General features: G+C 36.4%; 1 protein-coding gene across 3 annotated transcripts in view; it reads right to left on the bottom strand.

The window, feature by feature from the left end:
• Window positions 1-18,465, bottom strand: part of LIN9 (lin-9 DREAM MuvB core complex component) — an 84,757-nt gene that overhangs the window by 43,773 nt on the left and 22,519 nt on the right. For 2 of the 3 annotated variants that reach the window (XM_020982141.2, XM_078156283.1), the window contains one exon: window positions 3,382-3,414. The exons of the other annotated variant lie outside the window; for it this stretch is intronic. In XM_020982141.2, the coding sequence (XP_020837800.1) occupies window positions 3,382-3,414 (33 nt within the window). The remainder of the gene's footprint in view (window positions 1-3,381; window positions 3,415-18,465) is intronic. 3 annotated transcript variants of the gene reach the window in all.

Genomic DNA, 18,465 nt, shown 5'->3' with positions numbered 1-18,465 from the left:
CAGAAAATTCAAAGATGAGACAGATATCACCCTCAAGAAAATGTAGAGTCTAAAAAGATTTAAGGATGAAAATGACAACTGTATAAGAGAATATGAAAGTGCCATAGAAATTTAGAAGAAGGACAGAGGTTACAAGTATCTAAGAGACTCGTCATGGATGGCTTCATGAAGAAAAGTAACATTTCAACTAGGCCTTGAAGGGCAGAGAGAAGGAACAGAATAAGCAGAGCCATGAAGGTGAGGGTTGAATACATTGCAGGTACAGGCAGTATTATGACCAAAGGTACAGAAATCGAACCAATTAGGCCAATGTTCATGAACAAGTTTTTTAATTTGATAGGAGTTTGTAGTACACAAAAGTAAAATAGTAGAAATAAGACTGCATAGGTGATGCTAAATTATAAAACGCCTTGAATATTAAGCAACATGAAGCCATAGAAGACTTTAGGAACTGGGATGAGGAGATAAGAGGTAATATGATCAAAGACATGCTTCAGGAAAATTAATCTGGCAGAAACATATAGGAGTGATTACACAGGAGTAACACTAGAGACAAAGAAATTAGCTAGGAGATGACTGCAATAGTTCAGGTAAAAGGTAATAATGTATTTAACTAGGGTGGTGGTGTGAATGTAAAAGATAATCTGAAAATCAAATTGACAGAAATTAGCAACTGATTTTTAAAAAAATTATGCACAAAGGACAGGGCTACTTTTAAGCTTATGTCTCAGTAGGGAAAGATGATAGTGTCATTAACTGAAACAGGGGAGTCAACAGAGTAATAACATATTTAAAATTTCATAATGGAAAAAATATATACGCATACACACACACACACACACACACACACACACACACACACACATACACACAGAAGTGTAGCAAGTGCTTTAAAACTGGAAATGTTCCTAATCAAATATGACAATGTTTGTCTAGGTCTCACAAAGAATCTCCAAAGTCATCTAGTCCAACCCATACAGAGTCCAACCTCTAAAAGAGAGCTAACAAACAGATGGAGAACTTCAGTTCTGTTGCCTTATAAAGTAGACTATTCTGCTTATGGCAGATTTAAATGCTATTAAGGTTTTCCTTATGTCAAGCCTAAATTTGTCTCTTCACAATTTTCACTCATAGTTCCTAGTTCTACTCTCTGGGAACAACAGAAAAAGTATAATCTTTCTTTTACATAATAGCTCTCTAAATACTTCAACGCAGATGTCACATATGTTCTCTAAGTCTACTCAAGGCTAAAGATTCCTAATTTCTTCAGCCAACCCTCATACAGAATGAACTTGAGGCCCTTGTACCCTGTACCATTCTAATCACCCATCTCTAGACACTCTCCAGCTTACTAGTGTCCTGCTCTTAGTATCTTCTGTAAATTTCTTTTAAAATCCAAGTCGGTTAATGAGCTCCCTGTGCATTCATATTTTTTAAGACAACTCTCACTTTTCCTCCTCACAATTACTCTTCTTTGTACCTTCACAATTTCATTCTTGAAAACTTTTCACTCTTAGGAATTTTAGTTCAAGAGATCCTACTTATCATTTCTTTAAACTCACTTTCCAAAAATCTAAGTATAGGCGTCAGTTCATCCTTGGCTTTCCTCTCTTTAAATATAATCTTGGCTAAAACCAGGAAGGTTAGCAAGAAGGAATTAAATGTCTTTTTTAATAAGTCTAATTTTATAATATTATTCACCTGAAATTTTTACTTCAATATCTTAAGTACCTGCACATGAAAATTAAATTAGGTTGTACATATTCACTTTCTAGTGTCAAAAAATGCAAAGTAAACAGTCAGTATACTAAAGAAAAAAATCTCAGGGGCAGCTAGGTGGCACAGTGGATACAGCACCGACCAGCCCTGAAGTCAAGAGGACCTAAGTTCAAATCCGGCCTCAGACCAAACACTTGACACTTACTAGCTATGTGATCCAAGTCACTTAACCCCAATTGCCCTTAAAAAAAAAAGTAAAAAAAAAATCTTGTGCAATAGAAACCTAATATATTAGTTACTTTGTGAAGGTAAATAATAATATATACATTTCCAGAGCTGTACCCTTGAAAAGAGGGTATCTTTTTCTGCCAGATAAATAAAAATCAGACATAACATCTTTGAATACATATAGTCTCCTTAGGCTGTAAAAATACTATTCCGTACATTACTATTCCAGACGGCTAAAGCAGAAAACATATCTGAAAGAATTAATGCGACTCTAAAAATGTTTAGGTTGTTTCTACTGATCAGTTTCTTTAACAACAAATCTTGTCCAACAGCTATTCTAACAGTAGGATTGTATTAAGGGTCAGTATAATGCACTTGAAGTATGATAAGACCAAAAAAGAAAGTGCAAAAAACCAAAGCATTTAGTCCTACATGTGGCCTTTTCTTCAGAAAGATAAAAGTAGCATTGTATACGTATTCTAACTAGCTTTGAGTTAATATTTATAAGGAAAAGCTCCTTAGGACCAAGAATATTTCTATATGGTGCATAACAAAGTATAGATGCTTTAAAACTATATTATTAAATTATAATTACGCATGAACAATTATACAATGTAAAAAAAGTGTGCAAAGCTTGGAGTATTGTCTTTCTTGAGAATTTTTTTAAACTCAAAAGATTTCCCTAACTGCAATTCCCTAGGCAGGGGTGGGGAACCTGTGGCCTCAAGGTCACATGTGGCCCTCTAGGTCCCCAAGTGCAGCCCTTTGACAGAATCCAAAGTTCACAGAAAAAATCCCCTTAATAAAAATAATTTGTTGTGTAAAACTTGGACTGTCAAAAGGCTGTACCCAACGACCCAGAAGGCCATAGTTTCCCACCTCTGTGGCCCAGTGATTACAACTCCTGGAGGGCAGCATCTGCATCTCATCTAATGTTTGTGTCACTAGTGCCTTGCACAGAATAAACACTTGAAAAATATTTATTAAATTCAACTGAATTACTGAAGCTTCTTACATATCTAATGATTAATCCATCTAAATTATACTGCATAAATCAAAAGTGCTCATGTTATCTAAATAATAACTAGAACCATAATGCATCAGATTAATATCTACTAATAAAAAAGAACAGACATTATGGGCATATCCCACATGAGGTTGCAATGACAACACTACTACATTTTAGCTAAACACCATAAAGATGAAAAACTTCATGGAAATATTGCTTAGTCAATCATACATTTATAAACATTGTATCTATGTGATAATCTCCTATGCTATCATTTTACCTAATTTCCGTGGAACCAATTAATGACATTATAGAACCTGCACTTCTAAAACTGTTTTGCAGTAAGTGCACATGCAGATTAATTTTAATTGGTTAGTTATCAATCCTTAATTTAGGCCATGTTTTCAAAAAATCACACTTCTTACCTTTTAAACTAACAAGTGCTTTTGCTGAAGAACCTGAAATTAAAAATAAAATAAGTTAATAATCATGCCCATCAAAAAAGTCTTTGTATCAAATATATGATAAGAATTTGAAATCTAAAATACACAGACAACTGAAAGAAGTAGGAAGAGTCAATACTTGAAGGATCATAAAAAGATGGACATGCTGATGCACTGTTGTTGGAGCTATGAAAAATTCTCCATCAGTTTGAAAAGCAATCTGAAACTGTGCAAAGAAAATCACTAAAAAGTCTATATTCTTCAACTCAAAGACACCACTGCTAAGTGTATGCTCCAATGAATCAATCAACATTCATTAAACACCTACTATGTGCCAGATACTGTGCTAAGTACTGGGGATAACAAAAAGAGGCAAAAGACAGGCCTTCAAGGGTCTCACAACCTAATGGGGGAGACAGCATACAAATAAGCATAACACAGAGCCTGCTTTATACAGGATAAATAGGAAACAGTTAACAAAAGGAAGACACTAGAATTAAGACAGGTTGGGGAAGGTTTCCAGTAAAAGATGAGATCTTAATTGGGACTTCAAAGGAAGCCAGGAAGGTCAGCAGGCAGAGTAGAGGAAGGAATAGCATTCCAAGCACAGGGAAAAGGCAGAGAAAATGCCTAGAACTGAGAGATGGATTAATCTTGTTCATGGAACAACCAGTAGGACAGTGTCAATAGACTGAAGAGTAAAGTGTAAGAAGACTGGAAAGGTAGGAGGGGACTAGGTTAGAAAGGGCTTTGAATCCCAAACAGCATTTTGTATTTGATCCTGAAGGCATCAGGAAGTCACTGGAGTTTATTGAGTAGTAGAGAAATGGGGATGGCATGATCAGACCTACACTTTAGGAAAATCACTAGTGGCTGAATGGAGAATGGATCAGAGTGGGCAGAGACTTGAGATAGACTGAACCACCTACAGGATACAGCAATAGTCCAGGCATGAGGTAATGAAGGCCTACATTAGAGTGGTGGCACTGTCAGAGGAGAGAAGTATATGTATTCATATACATGTGAAGATGTATATGAGAGATCCTGCAAAGGTGAAATCAACTGGACTTAGCAACAGAGTGGATATGAGGGGTAAAAGATAGTGAGGGGTCTGGGTTAACTCTTCACTTACAAACGCAAGGGACTGGGAGGTGTTGTACCCTGTACAGTAACAAGGAAGGTAGGGGATTGAACAGGGTTTAGAGGAAAGATAACAAGTTCTGTTTTAGACATAGTGAGTTTAAGATGTCTACTGGACTTCTAGTTTGAGACATCTTAAAGGTAGTTGGAGGTGTGAGATTGGAGGTCAGAGGACAGTTTGGGACAGGATAGGTAGATTTGAGAATCATCAGCCTAGAGATGGTAATTAAATCCATGGGAGTTGATATCACCAGGTGAAGTAGTATAGAGGGAGAGAGAAGAGAGCCCAGAAGAACCCTGAAGAACACCTATGGTTAAAGGGTATAAGAGGATTGTGCAAAGAAGATAGGAGTGGTCTGGTAAGTAGGTAGAGAACCAAGACGGTGATGTCCTGAAAAACCTAGAGAGATAAGAGTATTAAGGAGGAAAGAGTGATCAACAAAGTCACAGGCTGCAGAGAGGTCAAGAAGAATGAGGATTGAGAAAAAGCTTGAGGTTAATGAAAATAAGATCCCATAGACATCAACATATTTATAGCAGCACTTTTTCTAGTAGCAAAAAACTGGAAACAAAGTAGAGGTCTACTGATTTGGAAATGGCTAAATAAATTGTGGTACATGAATGCAATAGAATATTACCCTGTTGTAATAATATTAATACACAGTAATATTCTATTGCATTCATATACTATAAAATGTTTAAATATTTATAAAGTACTTTAAAGTTTGCAAAGCAGCATATATACATATATGTGCACACACATATATATACATATACGTGTATATGTATGTATATCTCCTTTGATCTTCACAAAAACCCTAGGAGGGTAGGTGTTATTATTATTCCCATTTTACAGATGAAGAAACTGAGATTGAGAGAGGTTAAGCAACTTGCTTAGCTAGTAAGTGTCTCAGGCAGGAACTGAACTTGTCAGGAAGACCTGGTCAGGAAGATTCCAGATTTACTATGTCACTAGGCCACCTAGCTTCCATAAAAAAATGACCATTATGAAAACAAAAAAAGCATGGAGAAACTTAAATGAATTGATGCAAAGTGAAGCAAAAAAAACCCCAAACAAACCAGGAAAACAATATACAGGACTACAAAAATGCAAATTCATAGCAGACTAACAACAAAAGAACTGAAGCTTAATACTGCACAATAAGAATGATCGAATTTGTTGAGAAGAAAACTGATCTCTACTTTGCAGAGATGTAAGAGGATGGGCACTGAAATACTACATATAAAATCAGATTTTTTTTGACAGGTTGGTTAGTTTTACAGAACTTTCCCCCCTTTTCATCCAGTTTTTTATGTTTTATGAAAAAAAAAGATGGCTCTCTAAGAGGGGGTAGGAGAGCTAAAGTAGAAAATATAAGTGACATAAAAACAAAAAAATTTCAACAAAAAATTAAATTTAAAAAAAAGAAAAACAACACTCCTCTATCCCAACCAGATTATGATTTTAGTAAAGAACATCTCAAATTGTCACGCTCTTTATTTTTTTTTTAAATAAAGTGCAAAATGGGGCCTGTGATATCATGGATAACCAAATTAAAATCTTTCTTCAGAATTCAGGAAACTACCCTGTAAAAGACAGAATGTTCATAAGCTAGAAATCTGAAAGAAGAGGTAGTTTGAAGTTGGCAATACAGTTAAGTAGAAGCAGCACTTAAGTTTGAGTCAGAAAACTTGTAGTTGTGATCCATACATTAGCTGACTACTGCTAGTCAATTAGACTCTTTAAATCTGTTTCCTCTCATTTTTAAAATGAGGATAATCCACTTGCACTACTCATCTCACGGGGGGGTATAATGAAAGTGCTTTGTAAACTTAAAGCACTATAAAAATAAATATAAAATATAAAATAAATATAAAAGCACTATAAAAATGGATATATTACCTACAAAATAGGAATGATTACATGCATTACTTGCCTCACATAAAGGTATAGTGAGACAACATGTGACAATACACTGTAACAATAAAGTACCATTATATATAAGATACTATTATTCTTATTCCTCTACAAGAACCTAATGCTTTATTATGGCACAGAAATGAACCCAAATTCTTGAAGAGACACTAGAAGACAGTACAAACTCAAGTAAATACTACACCAAGTCTCAGTTTCCTCATTTGTAAAATGAGGAGGTAAGAGCTATGATTCTATGTTTGACAGTCAAGTACATGGAAAAAGTACTGAATTTGGCATAAAAGACCTCGATCTTTGCTATTTATAGCAAACCTAGAACCCAAGTTATCTATCAGGTTCCAAGTTCCCTACCTTTTCTACTCTCATCATTCACCTACTTAACAATATATCTTTCTGTAGCTCCACAGTTTATATTCCTTTATATTTTACGCACCATACCTGGATGACCTTGGACAAGTCACTCTCAATTGCTCCTGAACTTAAAAGTGATTGGATTAATCGCTAGGTCCCTTTTAACTTTAAATCTTATGATCCTATTAACATGGACCTAGAGATATACTGTGTGTGTTATTCAATGATTCAGTAGCTAGTTGTAGATAGCCACTGAAAAGTTAGCTAACAGGTAATACATTTTTTATGCAATAAAGCCATAAAGGCTGTCTGAAGAATCTTCTGAAGTACTAAAGTATTATTATCATTATTATTATTATCATGATCATTATTATTATTTTGTTATCTTTACTACTATTATTATTATAGTCAAGTCCTGAGATTAGATTAACCATCATAGACAACTGATAAGGCATAAGAACAAAACAAATTAACTGAACTAAAAAACACAGCATAATGTGCACAATTCCCTTCATATGCTCCTCTGCCACCAATATCTTACTGATAAAGCTGAAGTGATGATGTAAGCAAACTTACTCCCAACAACGTCAGAACTCCAAGGAATTATAACTGTGTAAACGCAGCTAAGGAGCATAATTCTAAAAGGCTGGTCAGGGTTTACAAATGCCCTTCCTTCCACTTCTGGCAAATAGTCACTTATTTCTCTTCAGAACTGTTCTGGGCAACTGACCACTAAAGGACTCACATGGAAGATAAAGTTAGGGAAATAATGCATGTGCTAGATATAAGGGAGAAAATAAACATACTAAAAAATAAGCAGTCTAGTCAAGTTAACATGGTACCTTAAAAGTAATCAAAGCTCAGGCAGGAGAGGGGCCAGGTTATAAAGGTCTTTAAAAGCCAGAGGATTTTATATTTGATCCTGGAGGTAATAAGAAGCCACTGGAGCTTATTGAATAGGTTGGTGACATGATCAGACTTGTGCTTTTAGGAAGATTACTTTGTTAGCTAAGTGGAGGATGGACTTTGAAGTAAGGAGAAACTTGAAACAAGGTGACCAACTAGAAGGCTGTGTGTTTAAAACAGAAATCATTTCGAGTTCTGCTTCTGGGAGCCAAGATGGTAGAGTGAAAAGGTAGTTGCTCTTACTGTCCCCTATCAACCTCTGAAAACCCAGAAAATATCACCCTGAAAAAAAAACCCTGGAACACCTTAACTAGAAGAAAGACAGGGAGCAGCAGCCCAGCAAATGGGTCTCCCAGTGCCTCAGCAAAAATAAGGGAGGCAGATCTATAAGGGGCCCCAGGCGAATAAGTACCCAGGGGCATTCATCTGAAAGGAGGTGAAGAAAACAAGCTAAAGGCTTCCTAAAGCCCCGGCCTTGCTGATTCCAACCCAACAACAGGTGAGCAGTCGAAGCCCTGCAGCCTCCAACTGTGAAGAACTCCTGAAGCCCAGGTGGTAGAGCAGGCAAACACCAACACCTGGACCTCCGAGTGCCTCAGTGAGGGCGGGGTAACCGGTGGAAACCAACTCAGAAAATCACCAGGTGCCCTGGCACTCCACCACAAAGGAATCTCCCAGTGCATTACAACACCGCAGGGGACCCCAGGCAGATAAACACCCTGCAGCACCCATCTAAAAGGAGCTGAAGAAAGCTAAAGGAAAGGAAAAGCAGGCAAACTAGAATTGCCTTGCTGATTCCAGCCCAACATGAGGTAAGCTGCCAGAAACCTACAGCCTCCAATTGCCAGCATAAGAGGCCCCAGCACGCAAAGCCAGTGACCAAGACCTAGGCTCCCAACACAAGAAGCTTGGGTCAGTACCCTCTGTTCCCCAGCAGGAGAGCTCAATCTCTTTAAAGGCCAGGGAATAAAGAAACACCATGAGTAAAAAGAAATACCATAGATTCATATTATGAGAAGAGTGAAGATCAAGACAGAAATTCTGAAGAGGACAACATTGTCAACAAACCCACATCTGCAACAACAAAAGGGAATATGAACTGGTCTGAAGCCCAAAAAGCCTTCTTAGAAGAGCTCAAGAAGGATTTTAATAGTCAAATGAGAGAGGTAGAAGAGTCCTTCAAAAATACAATTGGCCAATTGGAAAAAAAATACACTGAAGAAAACAAGTCCCTAAAAAACACAATTGGCCAATTGAAGAAGGAAGGACAAAAACTAACAGAAGAGTACTGAAGAAACAAGTCCCTAAAAAACACAATTGGCCAGTTGAAGAAGGAAGTACAAAAACTAACAGAAGAAAACAATCTGTTAAAAACTAGAATTGGACAAATGGAAACTAATGTCTCTATGAGAGAGCAAGAATCAGTCAAACAGAAACAAAAAATGAAAAAATAGATGAAAATGTAAAATACCTCATCAGTAAAACAACCGACCTGGAAAATCGACTCAGGAGAGACAATTTAAAAATTATTGGACTACCTGAAAATCATGATGAAAAAAAGAGCCTGGACAGTATCTTTCAGGAAATCATAAAGGAAAACTGCCCTGAAGTCCTAGAACCAGAAGGGAAAATAACCATAGAAAGAATCCACCGATCACCACCTGAAAGAGATCCCAAATTGACAACACCAAGGAATATAATAGCAAAATTCCAAAATTACCAGATGAAAGAGAAGGTGCTGCAAGCAGCCAGAAAGAAACAATTTAAATATCATGGAACCACAGTCAGGATTACACAGGACCTTGCAGCTTCTACATTAAAAGACCGCAGGGCATGGAACATGATATTCCATAAGGCAAAGGAGCTTGGAATGCAGCCAAGGATCAATTACCCAGCAAAAATGAGCATCATTTTTCAAGGGAGGAGGTGGATATTCAATGAAATAGGAGACTTCCAAACTTTCCTGATAAAAAGACCAGAGCTCAACAAAAAATTTGATCTTCAAGTACAGGACTCAAGAAGGACTTAAAAAGGTAAATGGGACAGAAGGATACAATATGTTGTTAATGGGGGGGGCTGTTTAAACCCCTACAAGGGAATATGAGACTTGCAACCCTTGAGAACTGTATTGTTATTACATGTTAAAGGAGTATACATAAAGAGGGTGGATATTAGTTGACTTTGATGTAATGATAAAAAAAAATCTAATCAAGTGGGTTAAATGGATCCAAATAAGTGGATCAATCTGATCTTAGAAAATGTACTGAGAAAGGAGGAGGCAGACAAGGGTAAATTACATTACAGGAAAAGACACAAAATCCTATTACAGCAGAGGGAAAGAAGGGGGGGCATTGTTTGAACCTTACTCTCATCAGATTTGGCTCAAGAAGGGCATAATATAATCAGTTAGGTATAGAAATCTAACTTGCCCTATAGGCAGTAGGAGGGGAAAGGGGAAAGAAAAGGGAGGGGGAAAGAAAAGAGGGGGAAAGAAGGAGGGAAGAAGCAGTAAGACTAAAGGGGAAGAAAAGGGAAAGGGATAATAAAAGGGGGAAGGGACTGAAGGAGGCAGTGGTCAAAAGCAAAACACTAGTGAAGGGGGAAAGGAAAAAGGAGAAAGAAAAGCATAAATAGGGGGAAAAGGATGGAGAAAAAGACACAGATAGTAATCATAACTGTGAATGTGAATGGGATGAACTCTCCCATAAAACGGAAACGGATTGCAGAATGGATTAAAAACCATAATCCTACAATATGTTGTTTACAGGAAACACATTTGAAAAAGAGTGACACATACAGGGTAAAGGTAAAAGGCTGGAGCAGAATATATTATGCGTCAGCTGAAGTGAAAAAAGCAGGGGTAGCAATCCTGATCTCAGACAAAGCAAAAGCAAAAATAGATCTAATCAAAAGAGATAAGGAAGGAAACTACATCCTGCTAAAAGGCACCATAGACAATGAAGTAATATCATTACTAAACATATATGCACCAAATGGTATAGCATCCAAATTCTTACAGGAGAAGTTCAGGGAGTTACAGGAAGAAATAGACAGCAAAACTATACTAGTGGGGGACCTGAACCTCCCCTCTCGGCACTAGATAAGTCTAACCACAAAATAAACAAGAAAGAAGTTAAGGAGGTGAATAGAACATTAGAAAAGTTAGGTATGATAGACCTCTGGAGAAAACTGAATTGGGATAGAAAGGAATATACTTTTTTCTGCAGTACATGGCACATACACAAAAATTGACCATGTACTAGGGCATAAAAACCTCACAATCCAATGCAGAAAGGCAGAAATATTAAATGCATCCTTTTCAGATCATGATGCAATAAAAATTATATGTAATAAAGGGCCATGGAAAGATAGACTAAAAAATAATTGGAAACTAAATAATCTAATCCTAAAAAATGATTGGGTCAAACAACAAATCATAGAAACAATCAATAATTTCATTCAAGAGAATGACAATAATGAGACAACATACCAAAACTCAATGGGACGCAGCAAAAGCAGTTCTTAGGGGAAGTTTTATATCTCTAAATGCTTACGTAAATAAAATAGAAAAAGAGGAGATTAATGAATTGGGCATACAACTAAAAGAACTAGAAAAAGAACAAATTAAAAATCCTCAACTAAACACCAAATTAGAAATATTGAAAACCAAAGGAAAAATTTATAAAATTGAAATTAAGAAAACTATTGAACTAATAAATAAAACTAAGAGCTGGTTTTATGAAAAAAACAATGAAATAGATGAGCCTTTGGTTAATTTAATTAAAGAAAAGAAAGAAGAAAACCAAAATACTAGTATCAAGAATGAAAAGGGCGAAGCTACCACCAAGGAAGAGGAAATTAAAACAATAATTAGGAATTATTTTGCCCAACTATATGCCAACAAATTTGACAATCTTAGTGAAATGGATACATATTTACAAAAATATAAATTGCCCAGATTAACCAAAGAGGAAGTAAAATACTTAAAAACAGAAATCATTGTCTTTCCCCCAAACTTCCTCTCTTCCCAACTTTCTTGTTATTGTTATTGTCTGTGACTCTCCCAAGTCACTGTATCATCTTCAACTACTCACATATTCAATCCACTGCCAAATTCTGTTGTTTCTACTTCACAGCATTTTTAGAACACATTTTCTTCCTCTTTTCTTACAGAGCCACCACCCTAGTTAAGACCCACATTACCTCTTCCTTGCATTCTTTCAATAGTGGGGATGTTTATTCTGAAAAAAGTTAAGAGTTAGAAAGGATATGATCACTGTCTTCAGGCATCCAATGTCAAAAAGGGATCAAAATTAATCTGCTTGGACTCAGAAGGCAGAACTAGTAGCAAAGGGTAGAATTTACAAAAAGAAGATTTAGGTTTGCCCTAAGTAAAAACGACCTAACACTTAGAGTTATCCAAAAGTGGAATAAACTGGAGTGGTAATAGGATCCTCCACACTACACATTTCCAAGCAAGAACTGACCAGTCTTATGTCATAGACACCTAGCATGGTGCCTTTTATATAGTTTATATTTCAGCCAAAAGTAGCTAATTCTCAGTTCCCTGTTCTGCTCTGTTCTACCCTCCTGCCTTTGCTTACACTGCCTACTCCTGAAGTGGACACCCCTTCCTCCCATTAGCAAAGTCTCATAGCACTTTGCCTTTTACCCAGTTCTCTTGTCTAGACAAATATGAAGGATGTATGATATTAGGACATTAAAACAGCTCCTAAATGATAAAACAAAATGATCACAAACACAATGAGAAGATATGCTATAAGGTTAAGTTTCCTTATCTGTAAATTTAGATGAATGGATCAAATGATCTTTAATATTCTATAATTCTGTTTAACAGAATACATTGCTAGTCTCTGGACTTGCTAAAACTTAGCCCCATATTGTTGATTACTAGGAAGGAAGGAAGCAAGCAAGCAAGCAAGAAAGGAAAATAGGAATGAAGGAACAAGTATTTATTAAGCACCTACTACATGCCAGGCACTGTGCTAAGTGCTTTACAAATATCTCATTTGATCTTTACAATTCTAAAAGGTAGGCACTATTATTACCCCTATTTACAACAGACGAAACTGAGGCAGAGGTTAAGTGTCTTGTCCAAGGACACACAGCTAATAAATGTTTGAGGCCATATTTAAACTCAGGTCTTCTTCACTCCAAGTCCAATTCTCTGTCCACTATACCACCACAAGGAAGCAGAGGGAGAGTGGCTGTTTTGATAAAGATAATCTTGTATTCCATGAAACAGCAGAACCATACAGTTTACCACAGAACGGCTAGAATTACAAACTCTATAAAGTCCATAATTCCTCAATGTGGAAAAGATGTTACAAAATCAAGTATTACAACTACATTTTAATAATTAAAAACCAACACATTCATAGAACATTATATGACTTACAAAGCACATTCCAATGAGGTAAAAAATTCAAGTATTAATAAACTTATTTTACAACTGAGGAAAACAAGAATTAGAGAGATGGACTGTCTTGCCTATTGTCACACATCCATTAACAATAACAGCTAGAATTACAAACCAGATAATATTCATTAATGCTATTTCCATTGTACCATGCTACCCCTCAAAGATGGAAACTTAGAACAGTAGCAGCTTCTAATTTGAACAAGTATTGTATTATGAATACAACAGAACATTACTGTATTGTAAAAAATGGAATATGATGGAAACAGATAAACATGGAATAAGTACAGTCAAGAAAACAATATAACCACACAACAACCAAAACAATGTAAACAGAAGAAACAATGAAACAATAAAAAATGAATGTTGCAAAAGTTATAAAGAATAAACATGGCTCCAAACAGGAGCTATGAGAAGATACCCTCAATCTCTCACTCCTCTGCAGAGGTGGAAGGTCCACAGCGCAGTACATGGCTTATATTTTCAGATCAGGCTAAATGGACAGAGAAAGGGTTAATATTACATGTGAGAAAAAAGCAAAAAAAGCCAGTTTGGCTGGACCACAGAATGCCACATTATTATCATAATAGCTAGAATTTACATAGCACCTTAAGGTTTGCAAAGCGCTACAAATATTATCTCATACGATCCTTACAGTAACCTGTAAGGTAAGTGCTATTCTCATCTCCATTTTATAGATAAGGAAACTGAGCCTGAGAGAGATTATGTAACTTCTTCTAAGTTGTGTCAAGTTTTCCTATCACCACAGTAGATTTTTATGGTCAGGTTCTTTTTTAGTTTGTTCATTTTATCAGCATATTTCTTGACTCTGAGCTTTATGTGAGAGTTGTGCTCTGCTAACCTGGAAAAAGGGGGTTGGTCACTATCCTGAGCTTCTGACTTTCCGAGCTTCCTGTTTTCACAATTAGGTCTAGGAGCTTGTAAGTTTTCAATGCTTCCAAAATGGTATGATCTAGGGGTGAGGACAGTAAGAGAGGTCTATGGACACTGGGGTAGAAGCTGGCCTAGAGTGCCCATGAAGCAGTACTAGCTTCGGGCCTCGGAGGTAGCACAGGTACAGCAGCAGCACTAGAAGAGATCAATGCCCAGAATTGGTGGGGAAAAGATTATTACCTCTAAGTCAGAAAGAGATGAAGGTCATACAGCTAGAAAGTATCTGGGGCAAAAGTGGAATGGCTGAACAAGTCGTGGTATATGAATATAATGGAATACTACTGTACTATAAGAAATGTTGAGCAGGCAGACTTCAGAAAAACCTGAAAGACTTATACAAACTGATGCTGAGTGAAATGAGCAGAACCAGGAGAACACTGTACACAGTAACAGCCACAACTCCAAAAGACTCATGATGGAAAGTACTATCCACATCCAAAGAAAAAACTGGGGAGTCTGAATGCAGATGGAAGCACACTATTTGCCCTCTTTTTCCTTGGTTGTTTTGTTTTATTGCTTCATTCCTGTGGTTCCTCCCATTACATCATGACTAATGGGAAAATATGCTTAATATGAATATATAAGTAAAGCTTATATCAGATTGCATGCCATCTTGGGGGTGGGGCTGGAGGGGGAGAAAAATCTAAAACTCAAAATCTTATGGAAGTGAATGCTGAAAACTAAAAATAAATAATTAAGTAATTTTTTTTGAGGGGGGAGTGGAACTCAAGTCTTCTCGACTCCACTATCCTATTCACTAAACCACCTAGTTGTATGAGCAGGAATAATAGAAAAGTGTAGGTTGAAGCTAAGTTGTGAATGTTAAATGCCATACAGGGAAGTTTGTCTTTCATCCTAGAGGTAATAATAGCAAGCCACATGACTTTATCATGCTGAAAACAGATACGTGATTTAAGAATATCACTTTGTGAGCTGTGTAAGAAGATGGACTGAAGAGAGGAGAGACTTGAGCAAATGAGTTATAGTGAAAGAGACCTCAGTCCTGTTTCCAAAACTTACTAGTTGTGTGACCATGGATAAATCACTTAAAAATCCTAAGCCTCATTGTCTTCATCTGTAAAATGGGGAAAATAATACCTGTAGTAGCTACTTCTTATAATCTTAAGAATTATCTGAAATAATGCATATAAGTCATTTTGTTGTTGTTTTTTGCTAGGCAATGGAGTTAAGTGACTTGTCCAGGGTCACACAGCTAGTAAGTGTCGAGTGTCTGAGGCCAGATTTGAACTCAGGTCCTCCTGACTCCAGGACCGGTGCTCTATCCACTGTGCCACTTAGCTGCCCCAGTCATTTTGTAAATTAAAGTATTTAAAATAGTATGTAAGTGGGCAGCTAGATGGTGCAGTGGATAGAGCACTGGCCCAGGAGTCAGGAGGACCTGAGTTCAGATCTGGCCTCAGACACATAACACTTACTAGCTGTGTGACCCTGGGCAAGTCACTTAACCCCACTGCCTAGCCAAAAAAAGACCCCCCAAAACAAAAATAAAATAGTATGTAAATGTCAATTAATATTACCTCATAATTCAATAATTAATTCACTTAAACGTATTTCCCTTTTTTGAACAGTACCCAAAAGACAAAATGATCTTCCATGCAATTTCCTTATTAAAATTCTGCATGGGAACCCCATGGTTCTCTGTTTTCTCCACCATATTCAAGCAACTTCGATTTTTTTGAGATCTGCTGGTTTGACCTTCCTGAGTTTACTGAACATTCAAATCAACAACTATATAAGAAGTACTTGCTATGTGCCACTCATATGCTAGTGTCTATATTGTTTTCTTTAAAATGCATTTTAAAAAGTTCCTTTAAAGGGTTTATAATATACTTTTTGAGGAAAGACATAAATACACAAAAAATTGGTGAACCAGAGATGTCACAAGGTAGTATGTGATTAAGTACTGTGTAAATGATACAAATATTCTAGGAGTTCAGATAAATAAGAAATCAACATACACTGGAATATAAGGAAAGGCTTTAGAGAGGAGATAATACTTGCCTTTTATTATATAGAGGTGACTTCCAAATCTCTCTCTCCAGCCCTGACCTCTTATCAGTCAATTCTCTCCTACAAGCTAACATTTCTATTTGGACATCCAGATATAACATTAATTTTAACCTTGCTAAACAAAATTTATTAGTGAGCTACTTAACTAACTATTATCATAAAAATCAGATGACCCCAGGAAGAGCCAAAGTAGCAGAGTAAAGTGGGCAATTCTGTTGAGCCCTCCCAACCCACCTCTCTAAACAATTTAAAAAAGTACATCAAACTGAATTCTAGGCAGAATAACCAACAAAAAGTCACAGTGAGTAAATTTTCCAATTCAGGGCACCTGAAGAGGATACAAAGAGAGGTCTGTGGTCAATAGAGTGGATACTGGCCTGGAGTGTTTATGCAGCACCACTACGGAACAGGGGCCCTACAAAGCATAGGTCCCAGTTGAGTATAGGCTGAAGTTCCTAGGAAGAGAGGACCAAATGAACTAAGAGGAAGTAGGAGAACTATTTGGTTCAGGACCAAAGCACATACTAGGAGGAAACTGACAAAACCACACTCCAAATCATAACACTTTGCAAGCATAGAAAACTTACAGGTCCCCAGACCTAGCTGTGAAAACACAGGACGTGAAAGCCTGAAGCTCAGGCTAGTGACAATGCCTCCTCACCTTCCTGATTACCAGAGCCTAACTCTAACATAAAGTTCAAAATGAAGAAATAGGCTAGAAAAATGAACAATAACAAAAAAAGAACATGACCATAAAAAAACTATAGTGACAAGGAAGCTCAAGATATATATTCAAGAAGATAATGGCTTGAAAACATTTCAAAGCCTCAAATAAAAATGCAGATTGGACACAACCCCAACAAGAACTCCTAAAAGAACTAAAACAGATTTTGTTTTAAAAAGAGCAAAAAACCCCCAACAAAAAACCATTATTTTAAAACTCAAATAAGAGCAGCAGAAGACAAGTTATGAAAAGAAATGAGAACAATGCAAGAAAAATATGAAAAGAGAATCAACAGCTTGGTAAAAGAGGCTTTAAAATAGTAAAGACAACATGACTAATATGGAAATAAGTTTTACATAATTGCACATATCTAACCAATATTAAATTGCTTACCATTTTAGGGAGGGGGAGGGAAAGGAAGGAGGAAAAAGTTTAGAACTCAAAAAAAATTTTTAAATGAATGTTAAAATTGTCTTTACATGTAATTGGAAAAAATAAAATACTATTTTTCAAAACAGTGAAGAAAAGAACTTTTAAAAAAATCAGAATTGGTGAAATGGTAAAAGAGATACCCAAAAAAATGCTGAGGAAAGCAACTCCTTTAAAACCAGAATTGGGAGCACCTAGGTGGTGCTGTGGAAAGAGTACCACCCTGAAGTCAGGAGGACCTGAATTCAAATCTCCAGCCTTGGATACATACTCACTAGCGGTGTGACTCTGGGCAAGTCACTTAACCCAAACTGCCTCACCAAAAAAAGAAAAGAAAAGAAAAAAAAGAGAATACCATTGGCAAATATAGATCTTCTGATGCTCAGATTCTTATAATCTAGCCAATAGCTTAAAGATACTCAGATTCCTTAAGAGTGTGGCTAATATGGCAGCTCTTTAATTAACCTTGTCTTTGGCTGGGAAAAAATAAATAAAAACAGCCAAAAAACAACCAAATTGGCCAAATGGCAAAAGTTAGAAAAAAAAAAGAAAAGAAAAGAACTCCTTAAAAATCAGAACCGTTCAAGTGAAAGCAAATGACTCCATAAGACAGCAAGAAAAAAAATAAAATGAAGTCAAAAGAATGAAAAAAATAGAAGAAAATGTGAAATATCTCAAAAGAAAAACAATTGAGCTAGAAAATTAATTAAGGAGAGATAATTTAAGAATTACTAGGCTACCTAAAAGCAAAGATCATAAAAAAGAGCCTACACATCATATTTCAAGAAATTACAAAGGAAAACTGCCCAGATATCTTAGAATTAGAAGGCAAAGTAGAAATTGAAAGAAACTTCTCATCACCTCCTTAAAGAGATCCCTAAATGAAAACTCCCAGGAATATTTAAGCCAAATTCCAGAGCTCCCAGATCAAGGAGAAAGTACTACAAGCAGCTAGAATGAAACCATTCAGTTATTGTGGAACCACAGTCAGGATCACACAATTTATATAGCTGCTACCATTGTAAAGGAGTAAAGGGCTTAGAATATGATATTCCCAAAGGCAAAGAAGCTAGAAATACAACCAAGAATAACCTATCCAGCAAAACTGAGTATTATCCTATATTAAAAAAGGACATTTAACGAAAAAGAAGACTT

This window comes from Phascolarctos cinereus, unplaced genomic scaffold, assembly GCF_003287225.1.
Source record: "Phascolarctos cinereus isolate Bilbo 61053 unplaced genomic scaffold, phaCin_HiC Scaffold_5;HRSCAF=322, whole genome shotgun sequence".
NCBI lineage: Eukaryota > Metazoa > Chordata > Mammalia > Diprotodontia > Phascolarctidae > Phascolarctos > Phascolarctos cinereus.
This window is presented reverse-complemented; position numbering and strand designations above follow the sequence as displayed.